Below are 13,922 nucleotides of genomic sequence, written 5' to 3'. Positions count from 1 at the left end.
GCAAAAGGGACATTTTCCTGGCCAGAAAGTCACTTCTGGCCACATCGTAACAAGTGTAAATTAAGCAGCAAGAGAGCAATTAATAGTATTGATTTCAAAGAAACACACAGTACTAGGTGCATTCCACTCCTTACCACAAGGTGTTTCTCCCTCTGTTTCCACCCTGGATTAGTCCTTAAAAAGCTCACAAAGCAGCAGTTTAGGGGAAGAAAGAAGGGAAAAAGAAAACAAAAAATTTTTTTAAAAACCCCATCCAAACAATGTTACCTCCCATTACAAAATTCCAACAGCTAAAATACTTAAGGTGTCCCATGGAAATTCCATGGAAATTAAGCACAGAGGACAAGAGCAAGGGGCAGAGGCAGCACTGCTGTAGCCAGCAGTTCCTTACTCCAGGACATAACTTTACAGCTATCCACACCTCACTGCTCTTCTTCAAGCATCCAAACGAATGTGTTTATTCTTCCATTTCACCTCCAGGTGTCCATCCATTAAAATCCATCAGGGATTTAGTCTGTGGTGATGCCATGTTTCTGGCTGGTGAAGGAGTGTCGCAGACATCTTTTATGGAAAATCCTTTCCTTAGGATTTTTCCTCCTGAGAAGCCTCAGGAACAAAATGTAAACAATGATTATCTGATGCTGTGGAATGCAACAGGTGCATCTGTGATTGGTCCATGTTCGTTGTTTGTACTCAATGGCCAATCACTGTCAGCTGGTTTGGACTCTCTGTCCGAGACAGAAGCTTTTGTTATCATTCTTTCCTATTCTATTCTTAGCTAGCCTTCTGAAGAAACCTTTCTTCTATTCTTTTAGTATAGTTTTAATGTAATATATATCATAAAATAATAAATCAAGCCTTCTGAAACATGGAGTCAGATCCTCGTCTCTCCCTCATCTGAAAACCCCTGTGAACACCGTCACAAAGGAGTTCATGGATTGTGCTTTGGATATCTCCTACTGCTGCTGGGGGCAAGCCAGACAGCAAAGGGGTCCTCTCCAAAATCAGCACACAGCCCAGTCAAAACACATCCTGGAGCATGCCGAGGGCAGAACAGGGAACCCCAAGTGAGGCCAAGGAGAGAGTTTTAATTCCCTGCCTCTCAACACCTGTATTTCAAGCAGCAAGCAACACTCTGAGGAAAGGGACTGCAAGGCTGACTAGCTCAGGGACCAAGATGGAAAAGCTGTTTCTCCAGCACCAAAAATTTTTTAAGTGCTTATTCATCCCTGCTTGTCATCTGTAAGCAAACTACTCCTCCATTCACTAGAGGCTGGCAGAATGCAAAGGCGTCGCGCAGGAGCCTTCCCTGGTACTATTATAAATGATGCTATTTTTGCCTCTGAGCCTCCGGTAGCACGGATCCCACATCCCTCACAGCCTCACAGCACTCTGCTATTGTGTCTTGCTGAGCCTGAGGTGTTTTCCTGCTGCAGCTTCACCTGCTGAGAGCAGAGCTGCTGTGCCACGTGCCTACTCCGTGTACAGCCACTCGTTTGGAGCACAGGGCAATTCATCCACAGCCACATGTGCCCAGGGAGCCCCGGAGCTTTTGGCACTCCTGGCAACCATGGAAGAGCTGCCACAGCCATGCCAGGCACCAAACCCAGCACATCCCACCCCATCCCATTCTGCCCTCTCAGCTCTTCCCACCAGCACCAAGCTTTCCCTGCTGCCAGACAAAACCTCTGGCCAAGGGCACCAGGCAGAGGTCAGCAGAAGCCACACAGCAAGGCACGGGATGCTCGGAGTGCTCCCTCATTAGATGTGGCAGCATTTGTCACCCTGCACCCACAGCAGCGCTTTGTGAGTCCCCCAGTGCTGAGGGGTAAAACACCCCACACACTTCAGTTCATTGTCCCAACACCTAAAAAAGGGCCTGAGATGAAATTATAATTTGGGGACCAGAGACAGCACAGCTCAAACGCTCTGCCTGCACCCAAGGCCTGAGCCAGGAGATGTGAAAGCTCCAAATCAGAAGCATTCCAATTAAAAGACTCAGCAGATGACCAGTGAAAGTGGCCAGCAGCCTCCACTAGTTCCAGTTTGGGAGGAGGAGGAGGAGGGAGGAGAAACATCCCAGGCGGATTTTTCCTCCCTGCATCTTTCCCTGTGCACAAAGGTATCCTTAGTCAGGGAAATCATTAACTTGGAAGAGGCAGAGCGGTAAATAACGCAGATCTAAGCAGATAAATCACGGAGAATTTGCCAATGCTGAGAATATATTAACAAACCAAGATGTTATTAACAACTTGCAAATGTGACAAAGTCAGTGAAGCTCACAGACACGATGGAAACACAGGCTTGGTGGGAAACAGTAAGCAAAAATATTAAAGGAGCAAATACTGAACATTCTGCCTTTTTCAAAATCTTTGAAAGCTGTTGGTGAGATGGTGTCTTTGCCAGATACAATCTCACCAACAGTTCCTAAACTGCTACCTACTGCTTCTTACTGCAAAATAAAACCAGGTGAAGATTTTGGGGGGTGAAAAACCCACTGATGTTCAAAGGAAATAGTCCCACCGTTGTTTCTTGCAAGAGGAAAAAGGAGTTTCCAGCGAGACAGAACTCATCTCCCAACACAAGTGCGTATCATACCTCTGCCTGCTCAAGCCACAAATGTTTATGTGCCTAAACCAAATACTCCATCATTATTTCTGAATAAAAACAAGCTCCTTCTGCAGAGCACTCTGGCTTCAGGAGCCTGAAAAGCCAAACAAGACACCACAAGCAGACCCCTTTATCCCAGCTCACCTTCCCTGGGAGGGAGGGCTCATCCCAGGGCAAGCTGGGCTGCTGCAAATACAGGAACCAGCTCTGGGGACTGGTGGCTCCTGGAGGGACTCTCCTGCCTGCCTCTCCTGAAGAAAGCAGCCCCAGTTGTGAAACACAAGCTGAAATAGGAAGGAAATATTTAATTTTAGAGTCCACGTGGTGTTTTGAACACTTCCAGGGATGGCAACTCCACCACTGCACCGAGCAGCCTGTTCCAGTGCTTTACAAGAAAAAAAAGAATTGACCTCAGGCACAAAGGAATTAATTCAGAGACTCCTCAATGTGGGATGGGCATCCCAGAGAGCTCCCAGAACCAACAACCACCCCATGTCCCAATGACACAACCCCCGTTGCCTTTTTCTCCAACCTCAACCCCTTGTGGCTCCCCCAGCACCACCCTGCACATCACTGACCAAGGAATAAACAAACTGATCATGAAAATGCTTTTAAACCTGCATTTTCACTCTCAAACCTCAAGCTCTTATGGGGGAAAAGTGCAGCGGGGTTATTTTTGCACACATTCTGCATTTTGGCCAAAACACATAAATCTCTCTGTGAATATTAGTTTGCAGCTCCAGAGAGCAAGGCCAAGGGAAGAAGATGAGAAATCCTAGAAAATAAAGAGTTTATCAAATCCCCACATGAGGCTGAGAGCCAGCCATGCTCTCCTCTCTGGCAATGCAAGTCACCTTGGAGCAGACAGTGTTCTCCCCAAAATAGGTGTTCTACCTCTGGAATTTCTTCCAAACCCAAATCCCATCAAGGCCCCCCTTCCAAACCCAAATCCCATCAAGTCCCTCCTTTTGTGGATCCATTGGCATGTACAGAATGAGTTGTTTTTCAAAGGACAGAAGGAATACATGCAGAAATTTATAATGGAACAGTTTGGGTTAGAGCAGCTACAGCTGATTTCTCAAAACTGGCAAAAATACCCGCCAAGAGTTTTCATCCACAGGTGGGATATTGAGGAATTTCCACCCCACCCCTCCACCAGCAGTTTGTGTTTGTATTTAGATGTAGATTAGAGAAGAACAAATGAAAAAAAAAATCTAAATTTTTGAAACACTTCTAGATCATTCTTACTCTCAAGCCTGCTCAACTGCTCCATTCAGAGGCAGGGCAGCTGTGCGGGCAGTGGGAGGAGGAATGTGCTCCAGGAAAGGAGCAGTTCCACCAGGACACTCTCCAAGGAGAAACCTCTGCAGACAGCCAGCAGTTTCCATCCCCACTCTGAAGCTGCCAAGGGATGGTCCCAGCCTCTCCAGCAGCTCCCTGCAAGAATCCCAAGTGCAGGAGGATGACCCACTTTCCAGGTTTCTCACCTCCCTCCCCATTTCCAGAACGCTGTTTGCACAACAGCTGTTCCAGCAAATGGCTTTGCAGAAAGTCTCTTTCATCTGGTGGCTGGAACATCTAAAGATCAAGTCCCTGTTGCCCAATGATTTGGGCAATCGCTCCCAAAACATCACGTTCTTTTGTGCAACTGCTATCCCACCGTTTCTCCAACAAAAGCAAACACCAGAAATACCAGTTAAAAAAAAAAAAAAAAGATAAAATTAAAGAATAAACATAAAATAAATAATAATTTAAAAAATAAAATAAAAAAAAAAGTTTGAGCAAGCAGCTTGAGAAGGAGCCTCCCATGTGATGGGAGGTGAAGCAGTGAAGCAAGGCTGAGCAGAACCTTGCTCACAGGCACAAACACACTCCTGCTTCCCCAGCAAATCAAACAGATGCACCCAAACCCATGATGTTCAAAGCTGCAGAACAATATATATCTTTATAGCCAGAGCAGAATTCCAGAAGCTGAGGAGGGGTGGGGGGTGAAGGGGCTGGCAGCACACACTGCAGCAGCTCTGCCAGCCCAGCCCTGCACCCTTGGACTCGACCACCCTGCAGCTGCAGGCTGGGACCTCTGGCCTGCCTGGGGGCACGCTGCAGTCCAAGAGTATTTACGCTGACAGAGACAAGCGAGGGCTGTGACGATTTATTGACGCAAGAGCTATTTTGTGCCCCATGCCAGAAATTAATCAGTGGAGGAGGAGGAATTCTCCTTAAGCGCTTTGGTGAGCTGCTAAAAACAACAGGCTGAGGTCTCCCATGACAAACAGTGCTGAAAAGAGAGGAAAGGGAAGAAAAAAAAAAAATTAAAAGGGCAACTTCCACAGAGCAGCTTCTTCGGAAGGATTCAGGAATCGGGCAGTGCCTGAGCAGAACTTGCATGCATAACTTTCCTTGTGAAAGAGAAAAGACATGAGAGGAATGAATCAGAGCTTTCCCAAAGCTCTGTCAACACAAGCTGGTGCTGTGTTTGTTCAAATCAACCTGTCTCAAGTTTATTTGGGGGAGGTGGTGAAGGTGTAGTGACCCTTCAGGTTGGCTCTACCTGCTGCAGTTAAGATAAAAAAGAAGGAAACCAGGAGCAACAGTCCCATCACCTCCTTGAAAGAGCTACAGCACAGAGCTCCACTTTGAAGGGAAAAAATGAAAAAGAAAAGAATCTTTAATGCAGGCTGAAGGAATAGCATCAGCCCTACCTGCCAAGAAGACATCACGATAAACCTGTCAAGAGTTACGAGCCTGCAGAACAGGCCTTGCACCTGCTGGAAAGGAAAAAAAGGAAGGGAAAAAGCCATCTAATGCCAATCAGATTCTTGCTGCTGGCAGGGAAGAGATGCCAGAGCCCTTCTCCTGGGTTTGGTAAGCTGTGAGGATCACATGCTTTCCCCTGGCAGAGGTTCTGTGAGACCACTGGCACCTTAGTTAGAATAAAGCAAGTTCTGGGAAGTTGCAGAGATTTTTCCTGAAGCGACAGACGTCAAGGATTCAGTACTTGGATGGACTTGTGGAGTTTTGTGTATGATCTTTTTTACTGTTTTGGATGATTTTATGACCAGAAAAGAGAGGGTTGGTCTAGTTCAGGCTTTTATGTCTTCCCACAGGAGCAGCTCATGCATTTTCTAGATCAGGAGTGAAAAAAAACCGTTTAAAACTGTTTCTCTTTATAGGCAGCATAAAATAAAGGTCACAGTTAACAGAGAGGGTTAAGCCTCGCTTGAGTAGAAAGTGCAAGTTTTGAATGCCGAAACAGAAGAGCAAAATACAATTCTCAATGGATTATTTTAACATCACCACCAGGCTTTAAGGGTTTCCCGCCTGAAGAATTGTCAATTGATCAGAGCTGCCTAAACCACCTTTCCAGCAGCAGACAAAGAATCCAGCTGCCCTCCTCAGATCTGCGAGCACATCTCCCAGCCGCGGCCGCGATTCCCATCTCCGGCCGCTCCCGTTTGCCGAGCCCCGCATTGATCCGGGGCCATCGACCCCGGGTGACAACAAGAGTCACCACACGGGAGTTCAGGGACAGCAGCACTGCCAGAGAAACTCAGCATCCACAGTACAGCCCACGGGGGCACGCAGAGCCCCCAGCCCCTCGCTCCGTGGTTTGATCCCGGTGGGATCACAGGAGCACAAAACAGGCACCTGAGGCCAAGGCTGGCAGCTCACGGCTCCCATCACCATTTGCCACATAAAGCTATTTATGTGGTTTGGCAGCACAAGGGCTTCCAGAATAGCAAAAGGGTCAGGATTGATTTTTTTTTTTTTTAAAACAAAAAAACAACAAGTGATTTCTTTGAATTCGGCTGCGATTTCTCTGACGTGCTGCTGATCCCAGCCCTCGCACAGAGCACGGGGTTTCCATCAATCCCCTCCACTGCAAGCAGCTCTGCATTGCTGGAGAAATCTGCAGAGGAGAGGCACTCTGCTTCTGCTCTGTTCACAGGGAAGTCTGTCACAGACAGCTTTTATGGAAAATCCTTTCCTTAGGATCTTTCCTCCTGAGAAGCTGAGAAGCCTCAGGAACAAAATGTAAACATTGATTGTCTGCTGCTGTGGAATGCAACAGGTAAATCTTTGATTAGCTCATGTTAGATATTTGTAATTAATGGCCAATCACAGCCCAGCTAGCTCAGACAGAGCTGAGCCACAAACCTTTGTTATCATTCCTTCTTTCCTATTCTTAGTTAGGCTTCTGATGAAATCCTTTCTTCTATTCTTTTAGTATAGTTTTAATGCAATATTATCATAAAATAATAAATCAAGCCTTCTGAAACATGGAGTCAGATCCTCGTCTCTTCCCTCACCCAAGAACCCCTGTGAACACCATCACAGTAAGTCAGCAAAAGAAGTTGTTTTTCAGTGCTGGGATTGTTCAGCCCTTGGTAAAACCAAAATGACAGAAAAGAAACCCCAAGAAACAACAAAACAACTAATAAAACAAAATTTACTCCATCAGCCCCTCTAAAAATCCACATCACACAAGAGAGAAGCTGAGAGGGTGTATTTAATGGCTGTTGTCACTATCCTGCCTGCCTTTTCCCCATCCCCAGGTATCCACAGGTAGCTGTGGTCAGGCTCCTGTCTCCCCGCGCTGACCCTGCCCAGCCATCCTGGCAGAACCTCCTCACTCTTGGCAACTCAAGCTTCCAAAACACTTGCAACATCAAAGTGGAGCAGGGCAGCTACAAACACGGAGAAGATTAAGTCTGGCTGCAGATTCCCTGGCAAAGCCTGTGCTGCCAGGGTTCAAAGCAGGACCAGCAGTGCCCCACTGAACCCCAAACACACACTCAGGAGCTCCTGGGAACTCCCACAAGCACTGCTGAAACCAGGGGTGGCTTCCAGCTGAGACAGGAGGGTCTCAGAAAAGCCCACCTGGGGTTGCTCCCACATGGAAATCACTTTTAAATAGGTATGAAGTTTAATATCAGCCTCATCCTTCTGAAAGGCTAAAAACCTGCTCCCCACACCTGAGCAAATGAGTCCACCAAGCCAAAGGGTGACAGCAATCCCCAGGGGGAACTGAGCACCTCAAAGCAAGGCAGGGCACTGCATCTTTAGATTTTTCCAGTAACTGATGAAACAACACTACTTTTGATTTTGGTTATGGAAACAAAACCTTTAAAAGACCTGCTGATGGATTAATTTTAGTTTTCTTAGCAGAAGAATAAATTGTGTGCCCCATTTCTCAGTGGTTTGACCACTCCACCTGGCAGCTCAAACAGTGCAGGTGTCAAGGCTTTCCCTGCTTAATGGCCTAAACAGAAATAATGAAATAAAGAAATAAAAGTGGGGAGGGGGGGAATTCCTGGTACATGGCAAGCTATGAGGAGAAAGGGACTGGCAAAGCTTTACTGAAAGATGGGAGAATCACCAATTCCACAATTGTTCATTCTCCAGTCAGGCACCTGCTACTCCACATTCACTCACTCCCAGCTATCCTCTGACTGTAAAGGCAGCTTCTGCAGATGTCAGGGGATGAAAAAGATACACTAAACACTACACTGAAAGAAGAAATGTCATTGCAATTGTTTATCCACTCTTCTGGTAGCAGATTGAATTTGGGAAGTACAAGACACAGGGCAAACTGGGCTTGACCAAAAGTGAGTAACAAAAATGCAGTAACCTCATAGGAAAAGGTCTGTCTCCTTTCCAAGTGGGACACAAGATCCCAAGGACCATCTCAAACATTATTACAGAATCACCCGACTTTAAAAGTACAACCTTTCTTATATCCTTCCCCTACCCTGTACTTCATTCAAAATAATCCAGAGTTCTCAGCCTCTCATCACAAGTACCTGCTTCTCATCTTTGCACTGCAGGAAACATCACAGGCTAAAAAACTTACCTTAGAAACAGGCTTTTAAAGAATTCCTAAGTGCAAGAACTGCATTTAAAGAAAAAGCAGAAATGAGAGGAATGTACTTGGCAGGGACACTGACCTAGCAGGAACTTCAGCTTGAACCCCAAGTTGAAGCACAAAACTATTCTTCTCTTTTGAGGGTACAATCAAACCCTTGCACATAAAGTCCCAACTATTTGAAGCTCCAGAAAGTGAAAACTTCACAGGTTTAGTGGGAGCAGACTTAAAACTTTCAAGGACCTCAAAATGACACCGTTCCTAGAGGAAATCCAGGACAGGCTCAGCTCCCACGTGGGTAAGAACAGGAATGGAGGTGGAAAAGGTGTTCTGTAGTGGGCTGGAGAAAGAAAAGTGAATGCAGACATGGCCAGTTCCATCTGCTGGAGTTTCCAGCTGTTCTAACCAGAGCTTGTTGCTGAGTTTACCCCACAGCCAACCCCAAAGTCCCCCCCAAAACTGGGGGACCAGGCTGCTCAGGAGAACAGCCTCTGAATTCCCAGTCCACAATAATCCAGTGAAACCAGAGCACCTGGTAAGGGGAAGCAGGGCTCTCTGGAAGTGTCCAAGGCCAGGCTGGAGGGGGCTTGGAGCAACCTGGGATAGTGGAAGGTGTCCCTGCCCATGGATGGAGTGGGCTTCTTCACAGCCCCTTCCCACCCAAACCATTCCATGGCTCCATCATACACCATGTCCAGGTGTTCTTGCAAGTACCCACCACAGCCCAGCCCTGCTACAGGAGGGCTGGAGCTCACCCCCACAGTCCCTATGTTTATTTGAAATGATGCTCTTGCCCCCAGATAACTTCCCCAGAACAGCCTCATTGCTGCCAGAAAGTAGGTCAGTGTCATTTAAAGCCGCCTTGAAATGCATCTCCACAGAAACTTCTTAATCTTTAAAAAGAGAACGCATCAAATATTTATCGCGCCGTGCAAAACGCTGGGAGACGCTCATGGGGAGAGCTCTTGTGTGTGTGTGTGCTGCATGAAATGGCTTTCCATGCCTCGCTGAGCTGTGGAGCAGGGCAGCAGAGTGGCTGGCTGCAGATAAAGGCCCGTGCAGAAGTCCTTATCAGCCCAGCAAATCGCAGTACGTGACTCCCCAACTCGTTCTCCCGGTGCCGTGTGATCCCGGAGCTCTCTGCTTCCTCAGGGAGCTCCTCTCAGCCCTAATGATCCCTGCTGCAGATTGTGCCCTATCAGCCAGGCAGCTCATTCTCAAAACTTCAATATTCCTAATTATCAAACATTCAGCGCTGCAAAATGTAGCTGAAATTTGCATCTCTGCAAGAGTGGCTCTGAAAAAAGGATGGAGCATTTGCATTCAGACTGGTTAATTCCTGCAGGATAACATTTCATAAACAAAATGCTTCATTGAACATGGAGATTTTCAGCTTTTACAAAGGAAAGTGAACTTTAAACAAATACAAATCAGTTGAGTGATTAACTTTAAGTGTTTTGGTTTTTTAAAACTAATCTTTATGTATAACTAGTATCAGCAGAACAATCTTTACTGATTAAAGAAGAGAATGATAGTGAAACTCAAGCCACTGAAAATTAAGGGGGGAGGTAGAAGGCAACTGCAAGGAATCATTTAAGGTAAATAAGAGAAGGGGGAAAAACCCTAAAACATTTAAAAAACCCTATAAAAACACCCCACACCTACTCCCAACCCAGTCAGCCTGGGTAAGGTGAGCACCACGGGTTATGTAAGGCAAGCCTAAATTGTGGCCAACGCGAACAGGTTAAGGAGTGAAACTAAACATGCTTTCCCCTGCCCCCCCAAGCTTTGTCATAATCCTAAATGTTATCTTAATTAGCCTAATTGTCTTAATTATACTTCGCAGCAACTTGAGCCTTCGCAGCACAATCCCAGCGTCTTTTTTTTCCAGCTTTGTTCCAGCGCTGGAAGAGGCGGCGACTCCTCTGCCAAAAGCCAAAGGCCACGTGATGCCTCCCAGGAAGTTTTCTCCCACCTGGGTATTCTTCTTCTTCTCCAAAAGCTATTTCTTATTCCCTACAGAATCTCAGCCCAAAACACAACAAAAGAAGAGGCAGTGGTGGGGGAAAGAGTCACAATTTTCTCAGCCAGCTGAAATCTTCTCCGTATTTTTCCACCTTGTTCTGTGAGAAGCTCTCAGTGCCCAACACTTCTCACAAAAGCTTTGCAGAGTGAAATGAAAAAATAAAAAAAAAAAAGCACAGAAAAAAAACACCCAACCCAAACCACTTCCATTCATCTATGCCGCAACAATTTCATGGCACAGCTCCTAAAACATCCCATTAGTGCTGGCCTTGGAGAAGATTAGAGAAGAAAGCTTGAACCCACTGAAGCAAGGCTTAATGGGCTCTTGAGTTAAGCCAGAGCCTTCCCTTAAACAATGCCCATCATTAGAAATAATTACCTGTAGCTGTATAATCAACATGGCTATGATAACTGACATGAGAAGTCCAGATGTCATCTTTGGCAAGGCTTGAGAAATATTTCTGCTCTTATTATACAACTGACTCTTGAAAGAGAAACGAGCAGCAAGAACACCAGGGGTGAAAAGCCACCAGAAAACACTGCAGAATTCCAACCCAACCCTTGGAAGTACAACCAGAATAAGAACCCAGCACCCAGGAAGGGCACAAGGTGGGTATCCAGCAGCATCCTGCCTTTGATTTGGCTTTTGATCAGACCACCCTTCTCAGCACCATTCCAGAAAGGGTCCTTAGAAAAACAAAGCTCAAGCTGATTTTTGGATCTACAGGAACGCTGAGCCAAAGCAGCAGAAAGAGGCATGAGAAACAAGTGTTCAGTGATGAATTATGGAAGGAAGCAAGGCAAACCAGGACCAGGCTTCCACTGGCAATAGCCCAACCAGAAAGAACATGAGCACTTCCCAAAGCTCGGGAGAGCAGCTCCTTGAGGAGCCAAGGAACACCCACGGCTGGGTTTGCCCTGCAGGTGGGTGTTTAAGGTGTCCCACCACCACAAGGAGAGCAAAGCAGGCAGCCACAGCTGCCCAGCCTCACTCCTGACTCATGGAAACACTCAAACAGCAATTATCTGTTATCTGAAGAACAGAGCTCCTGAAAAAACATCACTCTGCATTCGTGTCTCCAGTAAACACCTGCATTCATACAAACACACATTTCTCAACTCCTCAGAGTACCAACACATTTCATCATCTAACACTGCTATAATATGGAAGCAGAGGCCAGGTTTGTTTTTGTCTTTTTGATCATTCTGATGATTTTAGAGACTCATAAACTCATTTCAGTTGGGAGGAGAAGGTCAGATCTCCCCCTGCTGCATGGAGACTCCAGCACCCCTATTTTTTGCAGGATTTCTTCCCCCTTAAATCTTTGGGGCTGTTCTGTGGCTTTTAGCACTTCAGCCTTAATTGTTAACCTCAACCTGATTAAACTGAAGTCACAGAGTAATCTCTCAGAGGCAGAGTGAAATAAGTCCTTCCACGTGCCTTGTTGTTGTTGGATTATTTGCTTCCCAGCAGCCAGTTCTGTACCATAAACTGAAACAGCCCAAGCACAATTAAAATTCCTCTCACAAAGCTCTAACTAACACAAAAGTTGCCCCAGACTCCCCAAAAACAAATGTGTGAGGCACCTTTAAGCTGGAAAGCAGGTAACTGAGCAGCTACAGATCCTCCTCACAGACAGAAATGCACAATTTGGTAGTGATGAATCATGCCTCAATTTACAAGACACATTAGGGATAATCCCCCAGACAGCACTGAGGTGGATCAATTGACTTTTGTTCCAGCAAAACTATTCCTTCCTGTTAAAAAGTCCAACAGGTTTCTTAAATATCAATAAAGGCAGCAGCAGAACCATGCCCATTCCTTGGAAGTACACTCCATATCATTAGGGCTCATCAGCAGGGATTTAACAAATTAAGTATCTGGTTAACGACTCAGAAAACACCTATTTTCACTGATGCAACCATTAGAAACCCAAATTTTACAACAATCAGAAGTCTGAAACAGTAAAACTTCCCTTATAACTCTTGGTAACACCAACAGCACTTTGCACCAGGTATCAGAGGGAGCAGGAGAGGGAGGGAGAAGGCCTGGATGAGCATTCCAGCACAATTAAAAGGTGTGTTCATGCACCAAACTGTGTTTTGGGGTCGCTGCTGGGACTCCAAGTGGCCTTGCCCTTACCTGGATGGCTTTGGGAGCTCATTGCTGGCAATGTCTAGTCCTTGGGAGAAGGGATTGCAGACAGATCAGCTGCCACGGGAGTAACAGCAGCTCAAAAGAGCTCCAGTGCTTCACCAATACATAGGAGTGGGAAGTGGGGATTAAATCATGGCCACCTTGTAAAATCCAGGGCACAGTGACATGCTGAGTCGTATGGGAAGTAATCCAAGAGGGTGGCAGAGTGTCTTCCAATAGCTTTTAAAATAGGAACCTGCAATTAAAGAAAAAGATGTCTGCGTTAGCAAATGAAGATTAACAGCCATTTAAATTGTACATTATATAACCTATTTATCCCTGAGATTAAACTACAATGCTATTTTAGGCATTAAGGGCTGCAGAGAGAGTCATTTTCAGAGTTGTAAACGTTACTTTGATTAATAACCATAAAGATGCAAATTAATACTTAACATTATTTTTTCTAAAAAAAAACAATTAAACAACTTTCCAACGACACATTCACGTCTCAGAAACCCAAAATTCCATGTTAATTCTCATCCTCCAACAGCACCATATGAAGCCACTTCAGTCCAACAGCTTCCATATTTTAAAAGCCATATGTATGAGTGGTAACTGTACTTCACGCATCTGTTCCCCAAAGAAGTCTAAAGAAAAATTCCTCAGTGCCAAGAAGTGGTCTTGGAGCAGGAAGGAAAAAAAACCCACACAATCAATTCCACTCCCACTCTAGCCAAGCCTCCAGCAGATTACTAAGAAGCAGCTCCATACTGCCCCAGGGGGGGGAAAAATCCACCATTCCCAATTATTTAGAAGCTGTGTAGCAGAGGGAGGGAGAGAGAACAGAGGGGAAATCACCCACAGGGTCAGCAACCCCTGGCGCCAGCCCCCAAAATATGGAAATACAGAAGCAGGAGATGTCCTGGTTTGGAGAAAACTCTCCTGAGGCCCATGCTGACCTAACCAACCCTTACACCAACAGAACTTGCTCAAGTTCAGTTTTGGGGGGAGTCAGGGGGGTTTTGGCACTACACCAAGTGACATCCAGCATTCCCCATCCTTGCTAGTGCCCAAGGCCAGCTTGGTTGCACCGGCCTTGGAGAAACCAGGGATACTGGGAGGTGTCCCTGCACATGGCAGGGGTGGAATGGGACAGGCTTTGAGGTTCCTTTCACCCAAACCATTCTGGGGTTCCTGAGCATCCCCATTTTACAGACAGGCTGTCCCAGGGACTGTGCTGTGCCACTGCACGAGCTCCCAGCAAACAGACTGAACCCAGCTGTG

General features: G+C 46.1%; 1 protein-coding gene across 2 annotated transcripts in view; it reads right to left on the bottom strand.

Annotated features, from left to right (window-relative positions):
• Nucleotides 1-13,922, bottom strand: part of HDAC4 (histone deacetylase 4) — a 180,141-nt gene that overhangs the window by 141,350 nt on the left and 24,869 nt on the right. For both annotated transcript variants that reach the window (XM_064717773.1, XM_064717774.1), the window contains exon 2: nt 12,645-12,894. In XM_064717773.1, coding sequence (XP_064573843.1) covers nt 12,645-12,666 — 22 coding nt within the window. In that variant the 5' untranslated portion in view covers nt 12,667-12,894. The remainder of the gene's footprint in view (nt 1-12,644; nt 12,895-13,922) is intronic.

The sequence above is a fragment of the Zonotrichia leucophrys genome, chromosome 7 (genome assembly GCF_028769735.1).
Source record: "Zonotrichia leucophrys gambelii isolate GWCS_2022_RI chromosome 7, RI_Zleu_2.0, whole genome shotgun sequence".
In the NCBI taxonomy this organism is placed as follows: Eukaryota; Metazoa; Chordata; class Aves; order Passeriformes; family Passerellidae; genus Zonotrichia; species Zonotrichia leucophrys.
The sequence above is the reverse complement of the archived record's forward strand: the minus strand, read 5'-3'. Positions and strand labels throughout refer to the sequence as shown.